At 40.7% G+C, this 16,884-nt stretch overlaps 1 protein-coding gene across 2 annotated transcripts in view; it reads left to right on the forward strand.

Annotated features, from left to right (window-relative positions):
- The window catches only part of PTPRB (protein tyrosine phosphatase receptor type B), a 141,765-nt gene that overhangs the window by 99,358 nt on the left and 25,523 nt on the right, over positions 1 to 16,884 (forward strand). For both annotated transcript variants that reach the window (XM_062203225.1, XM_062203224.1), the window contains one exon: positions 6,562 to 6,668. In XM_062203225.1, the coding sequence (XP_062059209.1) occupies positions 6,562 to 6,668 (107 nt within the window). The remainder of the gene's footprint in view (positions 1 to 6,561; positions 6,669 to 16,884) is intronic.

The following is a 16,884-nucleotide window of genomic DNA, read 5'->3' on the forward strand; positions in this document are numbered from 1 at the left end:
GATAGCTGATTATAGCAGTCCCACCGTGTCTGTGGAAGACATGTTCCAAGATCTCCAGGGGATTCCTGAAGCCACAAATAATACTGGACCCTATAACTTAACTCTTCTTCCACATTAATTAAGCACTTGTCTTACACTGCAGCAGTAACTTTTGCAACTTGAGGTGTACAGTAAAACCAGACAAATTTCTTTCCTTCTTCACAATTTCAGATAGAAAGTTCGTTCAATAATGGCCCTGAAGTGGACAATTAGCAACCTCCACAGGCAATTTTTTTTCTTTTCCTTAATAAGCTGAGAACTTTCACCTTTTCATTAAATTAAGCACCTTCTAGTTTGTCTTTGGCATATCCAAATTGCCAGCATCCCTACTTGTCCACTTCAGGGCCATTACTGAGTAAAGAGTAAGAGTTACTTGAACACAAGCACTGTGATACTGTAACAGTTAATCTGACACTGCAGACAGCTACTAAATGACTCATGGGAAGGTGGTGTATATATAGCATGGATATGCTGGATCAAGGGCAATTCATGGCCTAGGCAGGACAATAGTGAGGTTTAGTCACACTACTCAGAATGGTGAACAGTTTAAAACTGATGAATTGTTTACTTCTGGAATTTTCTATGTACTATTTTCAGACTTGGGGCTGGCGCCGTAGCTCACTAGGCTAATCCTCCGCCTGTGGTGCCAGCACCCCGGGTTCTAGTCCTGGTTGGGGCGCCAAATTCTGTCCCGGTTGTTCCTCTTCCAGTCCAGCTCTCTGCTGTGGCCCGGGAAGGCAGTGGAGGATGACCCAAGTGCTTGGGCCCCTGCACCAGCATGGGAGACCAGGAGGAAGCACCTGGCTCCTGGCTTTGGATCGGCACAGTGTGCCGGCCATAGCAGCCATTTGGGGGGTGAACCAATGGAAGGAAGACCTTTCTCTCTGTCTCTAACTCTGCCTGTCAAAAAAATATTTTCAGACTGACATTGATTGAGGGCAACTCAATCCACATGAAGCAAAACTGTAGACGAGGGACTAGTGTACTACATTTCAGAGAGTTAGAAGCTATAGACAATTTGCATCTGGACCGGAGCCCACCAGTCTCCCCGCACATATCCCTCCTGTCCATTGTGGGTGCTGAGATCTTTGGAAGGTCCTGCATTTGAGTTCCAGTTGTGTTATATTTTAGCTGTGTAACCTTATGAACAGGATTTCATTTCCCTAACCGTAACTTTCCTCATTTACAGACAATCACAGGAGGTTCCTAAAGAAACATACGTGATAGATCAAACCTAGTTACACCCCTTCTACATTAAGGTCGTCTTGTGGTTCCCACTCACTTACAAGAGTGAGTGCAGATGCCAGAGCAAAGCACACAAAAGTCTTCACCTTCTCTCTCCTTCCTCCACACCAGCCTCATCCCCTACCATTTGCCCCGAGTATAACCTGCCCTCTTCTACTACTCACTCTTCTAGGTTCGCTGCATGTGACATGGCTCTGCCATACCCCTGAGCCTTTGCACATTCTTTTCACTCTTTAGTGTTCTTTTACTCTTGTCTGGCTGGTCAGTTCCTTCAAACACTTCAAAAGCCAGCTCACGTGTTCACTAGCCCCACATCACCTCTCTCCACCCATGACCTGGCAATTGGGTGCTCCCTCAACCTCATTTCCACAAATATTCTCTTCCTTCATCCCTCTAATCATGCATTCACCAGTAGCTTGTAATCCTTTATCAAATCACCTGCCCTCTTCACTAGACTGAGAATTCACAGTCTAAGAAGGGAAGACAGGTAGCATTAGTTACAAAACAACTTGGCAAGTACCTGGCACAGAAGAGGTGCTCATGAATGTTTATGAACAAACAAGGGAATGTGTCAAGATGCTCTGTGAAAGTTACACATTCTTCTTATAGCTTAATCAACTCATGGTGTCCATTGTTTGTCTTTCAGAACACAGCTTTCTTGGTTTAGTCCAGTTAAAAGCTTAGTAGCCAGATGACACTTGATAGCAGCAGGCATAGCCTTTCAAAGCACCATTGCTGCTTCAGTGCTGGCTGCCCAGCTCTGCCTCCATGCAGTCAGAGTTCCTCCTGTCTCAAGATCATGCTCACCCTCCCATGCTGTCATGCACTTTTCTTTTTCAAGGAAGTAATCAGAAAAATAAATGGAAAAAGAAAAAATAAAATGGAAAAGAAATGGGAAATACTAACTATATTCAGGTTGATTATGTCAACAATTGTAATGTTTTCCATTCACTGTTGGGTTCCTACTATTCATATGTATTATTAGCATTGTTCGATATGGAAACAGAAAGGGCAAATCATGGTGGTGAAAGGCAGTGTGGAGGTTTGGAAAGTGCTGATCTGGTTTTGCCTTTATCCTGAATGGAAGAGCAATGTGACTACCAACAGCTATCAGCTTTTCCTGGCTTCCTTTTCCTCAAATCAAGGAAATTAAACCACATGAGCTCTTAACTTTCCACTACGTAATTCTGATTCTGGACACATGTAAAGTACAACTAATTACTACCAAATAACTGTTCATTAAAATGACATCTTATTCATATTATATTTATCATGCTGATAATATTTAGGGTATGTTTGCTTGCCCCCTCCAGGGTATTGTGGGCAGAGAGATAAATAAGATGGAGCCCCTGCCTTCAAGGAGCTTCTATTGTAGAGAGAACAGGAGACACACCTGGAAAATAGACATAAATGTCTTCTAATGAATGGCATTAGAAGGGTGAGGTGAATAAATGCTGCAGAGGCTCTGATGGCTTCTTGAAGGGCATTGTTTCAGTGGGGCAGTAAAAAGTAGGAAGAGTTTGGAAATCTGGAGATGGGGCAGGAGGAGATTCGATGTGGAGGAAACAGAGGAAATCAAAGGATGGAGGCTAAATAGATAGGTTGTTTAGCCAAGAGCAAACATTCTGCTTTAAAACAGGAGTTAAGTAAAAAGGAGTAATCAGGGAAGATGAGATCCAGATGAGCCAGGACTGTGGGTTGGTGCTGAGCTAAGGGAATGTAAGGGTAGATTTCCTGTGACCCACTAATTTTAAGCCAAGCTTCTGCCAGGTCGTTACATTTGTGCCCGTAATTCCTAGAATTTCAGAGCAGAATATGCCAAGATTGTTGTATTTAATAATGTTATTTTACAGCTGAGGAAACTGAGGCAGAAAGAACCTTAGGGGCCACTCATCAGCAACAGAAGGAGAGCTAGACCTCAAATCCCCTTTTTACCATCTCCCCAACAGAGATCATTGCTTCTAACCAAAAACTAAGCCAAGAGAAAATAAGAGAGATAGATAGGCACTAGGAGCCAGAAAATGTCAAGTTTAGTTTTCTTTCATCAGCTTCCTCTGTGATCTTGGAGAAGATACAGAATCTTCTTAGGCTTCAGCTTCCAAACCTCTAATATAATCATGTTTCTGACTATTTTGAAGAGATTGAAGATGATCAGATAGAACCATGTTTGTAAAAATCCATCCAGACTTGTAAATCACCATACAAATAGAAGAAACTCAAGTCATCAGACACGCTTCTTTCATTTCCAAGTGTACTGATAACTTACCAATACAAACCAACTCCCCACATTCCCATTTAACTTGAGTTACTGCTTGTTACACTTTGTGGACATTTCACAGTATACTTCCAACAACAGTCTTAGTCCTGGTACTATTTCTGACTTGGAAAGGATCTTTTAGAGTTGGGAATTATAGATAGGGTTGGTCAATGTGATCTTGATGTTCATTTTCTAAGACTGCTCTTGAACCTGGGCATGAATTAGAAGGAGGGGACAAAGGGTTGGAACTATTTGCCTTGGCCTGGAGCTGCTTCAGCGTCATCACAGGACATGCCCAGATACCTTTAGGTTAAACAAATACAGTTGCTTTAAAGGCAAAAGCAATGTTTCATTCACTGTCAGAGAATTTAAATTAACACTAGCAAAAGTGCTCCCATGTAAACCAAGTCTAATCTTCTTGTCGGTAAAATGACAGAAAAATCTTCGAGAGAAATAACTTACCAAGTCGCTCGTGCCAGTCTTTAACTTAGTGCAGGGATGCCCTCCTACAGTTTCCTTGGGAGCTCCTGCTCCAGCCTCTGCTTATATGCCCTCCCTCACCGCCACCCCAAGTGACTGGGAGCTCACTAACTCCAGCAGCTCATACAACTTTATCTTCCGCCCTGTGACTTTGACCTACTAAGCCTGTTTCCACCTTCAAGAAGAATCAGATGTGTTGCCTCTTCTACATGGCAAACTGCCTCGTGTCTAAAGTCAGCTACCATGTTCCTCTAAGTCTTTGTCGTCATCCTGGTCAATCATTTCAAAGGATCTGTAGTCCTTTCTAAATATGCCCAAGAAATTGAGAGCAGCCTTTCTGAATGGGCCTGACTCATGTTGGATGCATGAATTGGAAATCCTATGATAGAGAGCATGGGCTTTTGATTCAACCTGAATTTAGAAACATGGGTTTCAGTATGTACATCTTGCTAGCATATTGCATTTAGGACCAGCTGGTCTTCAGGCACTGTCCCACATGATGCACAGAGGGTCACTTCAGCAACTCTCCTGTCCAAGTGACTGGAAGAATGCCAGATGTGCACTGCAGAGCTCTAAAGCATTGTCTCACTTTCCTTCTACACCCACTATATTCCAAGCAAAGGTCATCATCTTCCCCCAGTCCAGCTCTCCACTCTAACAATAATGCCATTGTTCCCCAAATCATCTTAGCTCAAATCTTAGAGCCACACTTGTTTCCTCCCTTCTCCTCTTCAGCCTATGCCCCATTTATATATTCTCAACACTTTCAGTCTTCTTTCCAGTCTCATTACCACTGCTGTGGGCCAGGGCCCTATGTCCTTGGCCAAGATTTTATTTTTTTAAGATTTTATTTTTTTATTTGAGAGGTAGAGTTACAGAGGGAGAGAGGGACAGAGAGAAAGGTCTTTGATCCACTGGTTCACTCCCCAAATGGCCACAATGGCCAGATCTGGGCCAATCCAAAGCCAGGAGCTTCTTCTAGGTTTCCCACATAGATGCAGGGGCCCAAGCACTTAGACCATCTACTACTGCTTTCCCAGGCCCTAGCAGAGAGCTGGATCACAAAGGAGCAGCTGGGACTCAAGCCAGCATCTATATGGGATGCCAGTGCCACAGACAGAGGCTTAGCCTACCTCGCCACAGCACAAGCCCCAAAGATCACTACTGTAGTCTCTGAACCAAGCTCTCTGTGCTCACCATCCTATCTCCTTATGCCCAAACACCAAATTTCCTAAAAAGGCCAGTGTTCCTTATTTGCAATTTAATGTATGTTTTCTTCTTTTACCAGTTTCTTTGTGTATTTACAGTCTGTTTTTCAAGAGTAGTGACCATGCATTTCTGTGTACCTTCAAGAGTCAGGTTTAAAGAGGGCATTTAATAAGCCTTTATGATGACAATATTTTAGATAAAAGGATCATTAGAAAATAACTAGTTTCAAAAAAAGAGGAAATATTTAAGTTAGAATACTGATAATAAATACTAATAATATTGAAATTTAAAAATAATAATATTGAAATTTGAGCCACTTGACTGCACTAATGGGCGTCTCAGGATTTCTGTTTCAGTGACTAAACCATCCGCATCTTTCCCACACCTTCAGTTCACACCTCCATAGTCTTCCCTCTGGTTTGTAAGTGGTACCTCCATTCTTCCAGCGTTTCCCAGCCAGAACATGCGGCGTCACCCTTGGCACCACCCTTCCTGTCATATTCCACATCCATCAACTAGCACTTCCTTTGAAATCTACAACACCTCTCACTACCTTCCCACTACCATTCTGGTCCAAGCTGCCATACTCCTGTTGCAATACTCTTCCAACTAGTTTGCCTTCTACTATGCCTCCTCTTAATTCCCTGTGCTGCAGCAGTCAGGCCGCTACTGATGAACACCCTCTGGTGGCTTCTCATGTCTCTCAAAGCAAAAGTCAAAGCCCACACATGCAAAGTACAAACCTCCTGGGTTTTACATGGCCCCATCAACTCCTTGATTTCATCTCATCTCTGATCACACCCTCCTTATGCCTTGTCCATGCTACTCCTCCTCCTCTTCTCCAGACAGTCTAGGGATATTCCAGCCACAGGGCCTTGCACTTGTTCCCTCTAGCTGGAATGCTAGATGGATCCAGCCCTGTCTTCTTGTCAAGACCTTCACTGACCATACCGAATGCGGGAGTCACAGGTGCTCTGTCACCATTGCTTGCCACCTCCGTTTCCTGTTCTCTTTTCTATATAGCACCCGCCAACATCTGACATTTTATTTCTAACTTTATATCTGACTTTATAAGAATGTGACCTCTGGGATGGCAAGAACTAGTTTTGTTCCTTACAGTATCCCCAGGTCCTAGAACAGGAACTGGCACGCAGCAGAAATTCAGTAAAAATTTCATGAGCAAATCAATGAGTGGCTGCATGTACCAGGTCTATGTGATTGCATAATTCATAGAATGGCCTGCATACTATTTCTCCACAAACACAGTTTTCCGCCAGCCTTCCTGTGCTCAGCCACAAATTTGCACTTAAATAAATTGGTTTTCTTTTCAGAATCAGCATTCGGGCTTTTACACAGCTATTTGATGAGGACCTGAAGGAATTTACAAAGCCACTCTATTCAGACACATTTTTCTCTCTGCCTATCACCACCGAGTCAGGTAAGGCCAACCTTCCCATCCACCCACATGGCCTGCTGGCCACCATGTCACCTACAAGAGCTACTAGTGGGGAGCATTGAGGATTGTTGGGGGCGGGGGGGACATTTTCATTTGGAACTTAATCTCCATGTAATCGTGGATTGGTGTGGATTAGAAGGATTGCACTCCTTCTGTGGAAAAATAGACTGAAAGGGGATTAATATAGAGAATAACATAAAGCACACTATCTTTCTATTAAAAATGATTCTTTAAACAGCGAGCAAAAAACATTAAAACCAAGAGCCCACACACAAAAAATGTAAATAAGCACAATCGGCATTCAGTTATGGGTAGAAATGTAAATATTTTATATTAACACTACATAAAAAGACAAGGAGAAAAAACACCAAAATGTTAGTGATAAGAATCTCAAAATAGTGGAAGGACAAGTGATTGTTCTTCCTTCTTCATATTATATGTTGCTTTAGAAATTTTTAATATTATGTGATCCTATTTCATATGTGTTATTATTAAAATGTTCATTTAAGAGGCTTTATAGGGGCCGTGGTGCCCTGGGTTAATCCTCTGCCTGTGGCGCCAGCATCCGATATGGGCTCTGGTTCTAGTCCCAGTTGCTCCTCTTCCAGTCCAGCTCTCTGCTGTGGCCCAGGAGGGCAGTGGAGGATGGCCCAAGTGCTTGGGCCCCTGCACCCCCATGGGAGACCAGGAGGAAGCACCTGGCTCCTGGCTTCAGATCGGCACAGCGCGCCTACCATAGCAGCCATCATGGGAGTGAACCAACAAAAGGAAGACCTTTCTCTCTGTCTCTCTCTCTCTCACTGTAACTCTACCTGTCAAAATAAACAAAGATATATAAAATAATTTATCCAATTCTTAACACCCTTTTAAGGTAGATTCTATTATCATCCCCATTTTAAAGGTGAGAACCTGAGACATGAAAAGATTAAGTAATTTGAGTCACTAGGAGATCCAACATGGTGGAATAGGGAGGGAGCCTACTGCTCTGGTCAAATGAAGATAGCTTTAAAAAAAAAAGTTGAGAGAGTACAACCTCAGGGAAGAGTTAGGGGGGAAATGGCAGAGAAAACTTCACACAAATTATAGGGACACTGTGGACCTACATGGAGGGGGTGGATGCACACAACTCAGGACCCCAGCAGCCAAGAGCCTCAGCACCAGCTTTGGAGTGAGGTGAGACCAGTCTATAGCAGCCCAAGGCACTGGTGATAAAGCTGCAGGGACAGCCTGGTGTGGGCCTGCCTTGGAGCCATGTGGGGGACAGTGTACCCGCTAAACTAGAGGAGAAAAAAAGGGGACACATTTCTCTCTCCCCTACCACTCCTGCACCAGCATCCTCTAACAAGCTGAGAGAGGGTGGGTGCCATTTTGGACACATGTAACAGCGTGCCAGCTCGTTTCCATGAGCCTAACAACCAGCCGAGCAGACACACCCGAGTCTGGCTGGGAGCATGGATGGGGGGCTGGGAGCTAGAGACTGTAGGAGCATTGTGTGCTGGGACTGTGAAAACACTGTGGCTGTGTGGGAGGGTGCAGAGTGTGCCTGGGACTGTGTGGGTGGCCCCACGTGCTCAGAGCTCTCTGATTCCCTGCTGAGGGTCATTGCTGTGGGATCCATGCTTACACCAAGGACTGCACAGAACCTTTGTGTGCTTCCTGGGACAGCACGGAAGAATATTGTACCACTGGGCTAGCACTCAGGCACTGGTCTCCTTTGAGGAGAGTCAGTGAACGTGAGACTATACCAGCAGAGCAGAATAAAGGTCCCCAAATTAAAAAAAAATTACCATGCCCAACCTGGGTGTCACCTTAGACACTTCCTTCATTCTGGAGCATGGAACAGAGCTCCCTATCTACACTCACCACATTGCCTTGGGTATTCACTGAAAAAGTGGAGGCTCCACAGAGACGTAGTCTAAAGATAAAAACCCATCACAGGGAAAAAACAAAACAAGAAACTAACAAGTATCTCTACAAATGCCAAATAATAAAATGCAGCAATTCAAGAAACAAGAATAAGGAAGACAACATGATGCCCCTAAAAGAACACAACACTTCAATACTAGAATGTGAAGATGAAGAGACTGAAGAAATAGAAATCAAAAAATTGATCAATGGATTACTTAGAAGTAATCAGAAGCAAACCCACTAACTAATGAAATCTATACATGACATGAAAAAATTTCTCCTATGAAATTGAGATGTTAAAGAGAAATAAAAATGAAATATTGGAAATGAAGAATTCAATAGAAAAAATAAAGAATGTGGTTGAAAGCCTTAACAACACACTTGGTGAAGCCAAAGAAAGAATATCTGAGTTAGAAGATAAATCTGTGGAATGTTCACAGTAAGACAAAAAACAAGAAGAAATTAGGAAACTAAAAATTGCTGTTGGAAATCTATAGGATACTATCAAACAACCCAACATATAGGTTTTAGGAATTCATGAAGGTGTAAAAACAGACAATGGATTAGAAGGCCCTTTTAGTGAAATAATTACAGAAAACTTACCTAATTTGGAGAAAGAAAGGGACATCCAAGTACAGGAGGCACATAGAACTCCTAATAGACAAGACCAGATCTTCACCATGACACTGTAGTCACTTTCTACAGTAAAGCATAATTAAAAGATTCAAATATGTGCACAAGACAAATGCCATATTACTTTCAGATAATCTCCAATTAGACTTGCAGCAGACTTCTCATCAGAAACCCTACAGGCTAGGAGAGAATGGTGAGATATATTCCAAGTCTTATGAGAAAAGAACTGTCAACCCAGAATATGGTACCCTGCAAAGCTTTCATTTATGAATGAAGGTGAAATAAAGACCTTCCATAGCGAACAGAAATTGAAAGAATTTGTCACCACTCCTCCAGCCTTACAACAGAAGCTTAAAGATGTGCTACACAAAGAAACACAGAACATGGTCATCACTACAGAAGAGAGGAAGGCAGAAAATCTCCCAGTAAAAGTACCAAGGAAATCCAAAGTAAACAATAGGAATATTTATGGAAAAGTGGCAAGGCCAAGTCATTACTATTCAAGAGTCACCTTGAATTTAAGTGGCCTCAACTTTCCAATTAGAAGTCACAAACTGCCTACAGAAACATATCTCACCAACAAAGATACCTACAGACTGAAAGTGAAAGTATGGAAAACGATATTCCATGCTAGAAGAAACCAAAAAAAGAGCTGATGTGGCTATTTTGATATCAACAAAATATATTTTAACACAAAAACTCTTAAAAGAGACAAAGAAGGGCATTATATAATGATGGAGGGATCAATTCAACAGGAAGATGTGGCTATTATATATGTATATGCACCTAATTACAGGGTACTTGACTATTTAAAAGAAATGTTAAAGGATTTAAAAGGAGACATAGACCCCAATACAATATTAATGGGGAACTTCAATACCCCACTTTCAGCAATGGAAAGATCAACCAGACAATCAGCAAGGAAACAACGTTAATCGACCCTATAAACCTAATGGTCCTAGCAGATATCTACAGAACTTTAACCTACAGTTGCAGAATACATATTCTTTTTCCAGTGCATGGAACTTTCTCTAAGATGGACTAATTGCTAGGCCATAAATCAAGTTTCAGCAAATTCAAAAAAATTGAGGGGCCAGCGATGTGGCACAGCAGGTAAAGTGGCTGCCTGCAATGATCACATACATATATGGGCACCGGTTTGAGTCCCGGATGCTCCACTTCTAATCCAGCTCTGTGCTGTGGCCTGGGAAAGCAGAAGAAGCAGGCTCTTGGCTCCTGGCTTCAGATTACACAGCTCCAGGCATTGCAGCCAATTGGGGAGTGAACCAGTGGATAGAAGACCTCTCTAGCTCTGACTCCCTCTGCCTCTAGGTAACTCTGCCTTTCAAGCAAATAAATCTTTTTTAACAAAATTGAAATCATACCATGCATCTTCTCTAACCAGAATGGAATGAAGCTGGAAATCAGCAAATCGGGAAACTCCAGAACATATAAAACACACAGAGACTGAACATGCTCCTGAATGAACAGTGGGTCACTGAAGAAGTCAAAACTTCTGAAACAAATTAAGACGATAATACAACATATCAAAACTTATGGGATACAGCAAAAGCAGTGTTAAGAAGAAAGTTTATAGCAATTGGTGCCTACATCAAGATTGGAAAGGCACCAAATAAATGAGCTATCAATACATCTCAAGGACCTAGAAAAACAGCAAACCAAACCCAAAACTAGTAAGAGAAAAGAAATAATTAGAGAATAAACATAATTGAATCCAAAAAAGCAATACAAAAGATCAGCAAAACACAGAGCTGGATTTTGAATAAACAAATAAAATTGACACACCATTAGCCCAACTAAGCAAAAAAGTTAAGACCCAAATTAATAAAATTAGAGATGAAAAAGAAAATGTAACAGCATATACCACAGAAATAAAAATAGTCATCAGAAATTACTACAAAGAGCTGTATGCCAACAGATCAGGAAACCTAGAAGAAATAGATAGATTACTGGTAACAAACAACCTACCTAAATTGAGCCATAAAGACACAGAAAACAAGCAGACCAATACAAGACAGAAATAAAATCAGTAATAAAGTCCCTGCAAACAAAGAATAGCCCAGGATTGGATGGCTTCACTGCTGAATTCTATCAAACATTTAGAGAAGAGCTAACTCCAATTCTTCTCAAGCTATTCAGAACAATTCAAAGAGCGGTATCCTCCAAAATTCTGTGAGGCCATCATCACATTAATTCTTAAACCTGAGAAAGTTACAACAGAGAAAGAGAACTACAGACCAATTTCCTTGATGAACATAGATGCACAAATCTTCAAACAAAAATCTAGCCAATCAAATCCAAAAACACATCAGAAAGATCATTCATCCCAACTAAGTGGGATTCATCCCTGATATGCAAGGATGGATCAACATTCGCAAATCAGTGTGATACATCACATTAATGAATTAAAGGAAAAAAAACCCTATGATTATCTCAACAGATGCAGAGAAAGCATTTGATAAAATACAACATCCAGGCCGGCGCCGTAGCTTAACAGGCTAATCCTCCGCCTTGCGGCGCTGGCACACCAGGTTCTAGTCCTGGTTGGGGCGCCGGATTCTATCCCGGTTGCCCCTCTTCCAGGCCAGCTCTCTGCTATGGCCCTGGAAGGCAGTGGAGGATGGCCCAAGTCCTTGGGCCCTGCACCCGCATGGGAGACCAGGAGAAGCACCTGGCTCCTGGCTTCGGATCAGCACGATGTGCCGGCCGCAGCGGCCATTGGAGGGTGAACCAACGGCAAAGGAAGACCTTTCTCTCTGTCTCTCTCTCTGTCCACTCTGCCTGTCAAAAAAATATATATATATATACAATATCCTTTCATGATGAAAACTCTAAGCAAATTGGGTAAAGAGAGAACATTCCTCAAAACAATCACAGAAATTTAAGACAAACCCATGACCAACATGCTATTGAATGGAGAAAAGTTGGAAGCATTCCCACTGATTTGGAACCAGTCAAGGATATCCACTCTCACCATTGCTATTCAATACAGACCTGGAAGTTTTAGCCAGAACCATTAGGCAAGAAAAAGAAATCAGAGGGATACTAATTGGGAAGGAAGATGCCAAACTATACCTATTTTCAGATGACATGATTCAATATATTGGGGATCCAAAAGACTCCACCAAGAGACTACTAAAGCTCATAGAAGAGTTTCATAAAGTGACAGGATATAAAATCAACACACTAAATCAACAGCCTTTGTATACACAGACAATGCCACAGCTGAGAAAGAACTTCTAAGATCAACCCCATTCACAATAGCTACAAAAGAAATCAAGTACCTTGGAATAAATGTAACCAAGGATGTCAAAGATCTTTATAATGGGAATTACAAAACATTACAGAAAGAAATATTAGATACAAAAAAAAATGAAAAATTCTTCCATGTTCATTGATTGGAAGAATCATTATCATCAAAATGTCCATAGTACTGAAATCAATTTACAGATTCAATGTGATATCCATAAAAAAACCAGGACATTCTTCTCAGATATAGAAAAAAAATGGTGCTGAAATTCATATGGAAACACAGGAGATCACGAATAGATAAAGCAACCTTACACGGCAAAAACAAAGCCAAAGGCATCACAATACCAGATTTTAAGACATACTAAACTGCATTTAAAATCAAAACAACCTAGTTCTGGTACAAAAACAGATGGATCAACCAGTGGAACAGAATAGAAACACCAGAAATCAATCCATGCATCTACAACCAAATTATCTGTGACAAAGGTGCTAAAATCAATGCCTGGAGCAAGAATAGTCTGTTCAAATGGTTCTGGGAAAACTGGATTTACACATGCAGAAGTATGATGCAAGACCCCTACCTTACACCTTACGCAAAAATCCACTCAAAATGGATTAAAGACCTAAATCTATGACCTGATCTCACATTATCAGACAACATTGGGAAAACCCTGCAAGACATTGGCATAGGCAAAGACTTCTTGGAGGCACAGGCGATCAAACCCAAAATTTACAAACAGGATTATATCAAGTTGCGAAGCTTCTGCACTGAAAAAGAAACAGGAAAGTGAAGGGGCAACTGACAGAGTGGGAGACAACCGACAGAGTGGGAGACAACCGACAGAATGGGAGACAACCGACAGAATGGGAGAAATTATTTGCAAGCTATGCAACTGATAATAACAAGAATATATAAGGAGATCAAGAAACTCAACAAAACAAACAACCCAGTTAAGAAATGGGCAAAGGACTTAAACAGGCATTTATCAAAAGAGGAAATCCAAATGGCCAACAGGCACATGAAAAAATGCTCAGAATCACTAGCCAGAGAAATGCAAATCAAAACTACAATGAGGTTTCACCTGACTCCCTTTAGAATGGCTTTCATAGAGAAATCAACAAATAACAAATGCTGATGAGGATGTGGGAAAACAGGTATCCTAATCCACTGTTGGTGGGAATATAAACTGGCATAGCCACTGTGAAAGACAGTATGGAGATACCTCAGGAATCTGAATATAGACCTACCATATGACCCAGCCATTCCACTCCTGGGAATTTACCCAAGGGAAATAGAATCAGCATATGAAAGAGTTATCTGTACCACCATGTTTATTGCAGCTCAGTTCACAATAGCTAAACATGGAATCAACCCAAATGCCCATCAACTGAAGAGTAGATAAATAAATTGTGGGATATGCATACCATGGAATACTACAGAGTAGAAAAAATCCTGTTATTTGCAACAAAATAAATGAAACTGGAAAACATCATATTTAGTGAAATAAACCAGTCTCAAAAGGACAAATACCATATATTCTTCCTGACCTGTGAAAAAATAATAGAGCACCTAAAAGGTAATCTATATCAGTGAAATTAACACTTTGAGAAGTAATGACTTTGAACAGTCCTTGTCGACTGTTGAGGAAGTTTTATTTTTCATACTATTTGTTGAACTCTTTATTTAACAGAGTTATCATATATGTATAAAGTTAATTGAAAATAGATCTTAGTAAAAAATAAAAATGGGAATAGGAGAGGGAGGAGGAAGGGGCGGATGGGAGAGAGGATAGGAGGGCAGGTCCATTCAGAATAATCACCATATTCCTAAAGTTGTAATTATGAAATGTATGAAGTTTGTATTCCTTGAACAAAAGGTTTCGGTGGTGGGGGGGGGGGGGAGATTGACTAACTTGTCCAAGCTGGTAGAATTGAAATTCTGGCACTTTCTTCCAAAGTGTGCAACCTCTGAACGTCACTGTCTCCAATATTTCTTTCCATCATACTGATAACAGCATGGTTTTCGTCACCTTGTTCCCTGACACTATTTTCTATCCCAGCCTCTAACTGTGGCCAGTGTTCTACTATGCTTAGTCTTTTGGCCTGGGGAAGTTCTTCTTTATAGATCCGTCTTCCATACTACATGACAAAGATGACTCAGCCTCAGAAGCCTTCCTACCTATTTATGCCTAATACAAAGATGATCTCCCCCTTTACAAACCAAAGAGAGATCAGAACACAGTTAAGAGGATTTAGATATGTTTGCAAGTAGGAACTTTGTAAACACAATTCTTTCCTATTTGTAATAATATCATACAACAAAAATTGTATGTGGTCCAGTAAAGAAATATAGTAAGCATATACTTTTTAAAAAAGAATATTTACTACATTAAAAGAAAGATGACTCTGCTAATTTAATGAGTATTGAAGAGCAATATGGAATCAGCAAATCTAAAGTCTTTAAAATGCAACTCAAAAATGGAGTACTCTATAGTCCTAAATTTACGTGGTAAAACAGTGACACTTTCATAAGAAAATACAGGAATAAGTCGTCATGACCTCGGATTAGGAAATGGTCCTAGAGAAATGACACCAAAAGTTTAAGCAGCAGAAGAAAAACATAGATAAATAAGACTTAATCAAAATTCAATACTCTTGTATTTCAAAGGACACCATCATGAAAATAAAGACAATCCACAGAAAGCACAATGGAGGAAAAAATATTTGCAAACCATAGGTCCCATAAGGGTTAAGCAACCAGAATGAATGGAGAATTCTTAGTGTAGCCTTCAATAGTAAAGAGACAAATGCAATTTTTAAATGGGCAAAGGATCTGAATAGACATTTCTCTAGAGAAAATATCCTAATGGCCAAAAAGTACATGAAAAGATGCTCAGCGTCATTAGTCGTTAAGGAAATGCAAACCAAACCACAGTATTATTCCATTTCATGTCCACTGGAATGCCTAAAACAAAAGAGACACTAGCAGGTATTGGCAAGGACATAGAGAAGTTGGAACTCTCATACATGGCTTGTGGGCATGTAGAATGGTGTGGTTGGTTTGGAACACAGTTTTGCAGTTCCTCAAAAAACTTGCCGTATGATAAGGCCCAGCAATTCCAGTCAGGAATACCTCAAGAAGTTAATGGAAAATAGAATTAAAGGATGTATATTGTTAAATCCACACAAGCAAGCTTTCAAAGTTTGTGAAAATGCATGTTATACATGGATTTAAAATTTTTTACATCCAAATAAGCTTATCTTTTTCTTATTTTTATTTGAGAGGTAGGGAGGCAGAGATAGAGAGCTCCCACTTGCTGGTTTACTCTCCCAAATGTTCAGTGGCTGGAGTTGGGCCAGGTGCAAAGCCAATAGCCAGGAATGCAATCCAAGTCTCCCACATGGGAGGCAGAAACCCAACTACTTGAGCTATCACCATTGCCTCCAGAGTCCACATTGGTGGGAAGCTGGAGTTAGGATCCAGAAACAGGAATCAAACCCAGGCAGTGGTGTAGCACAGAGGCATCTTAACCACCAGACTAAAACTAGGCTCCCTAAACTTATCTTTTAACTCCATTTTTTCCACCAACATTTTGAAGTTATCCTTGTATATACCTGAGAGAAATGAAAACATATGTCCACACAAAAACTTATACATGGATGTTCATAGCAGCCTTATACATAATACTGGACAATCAAAACCCAAACACATCAAATGAATGTGATATACCTATACAGCCAAATAGTATCATCATAAAAAGAAAGCAAATATTAAGATGTGCTGTAACATGAATGAATCTTGAAAGCATTACACTAAGTAAAAGAAGCCAATCACAAAGTACCAAATATTTATGATTTGATTGACTTGAGTTGTCCAGAATAGATAAATCTATAGATACAGGAAGTAGTTCAGTAATTGCCAGGAATTGGATTGAGGGAGAGGAATAGGGAGTGCCTACTAATAGATACTGAGTTTTTTGGGGGTTGTTGAAAATGTTATAAAGTTAATTGTGCTGAAGTTCGTAAAATTCTGTGATTATACTACAAGCCATTGGCTTATATAATTTAACTGGGTGGGTTGTATGGTATGTGACTTATATTTCAGTAAAGCTCTTATAAAGCTAGACTACTCTTGCCTGTTCATAAACTCCCAGTGCCAGCACCATACCAGATAATTAAAGATTTTGGTAAAATAACTCAGCAAGTCACTGAATTTGCTGAGGGCCCAGATGGTCTGCATGCATGTTTTATATAAATAAAGTAGCATTTTTATCTTGGTGGCAAACCCCGGGGGCTTCATCTCAAGTGCTCCAAGCTTTACATAGAAGCACTAATGAAGTCCAGAATTCTTTATAAACTATGCCCAGTAACTTCAAAAATTAAT

Source organism: Lepus europaeus, chromosome 10 (genome assembly GCF_033115175.1).
Source record: "Lepus europaeus isolate LE1 chromosome 10, mLepTim1.pri, whole genome shotgun sequence".
NCBI lineage: Eukaryota > Metazoa > Chordata > Mammalia > Lagomorpha > Leporidae > Lepus > Lepus europaeus.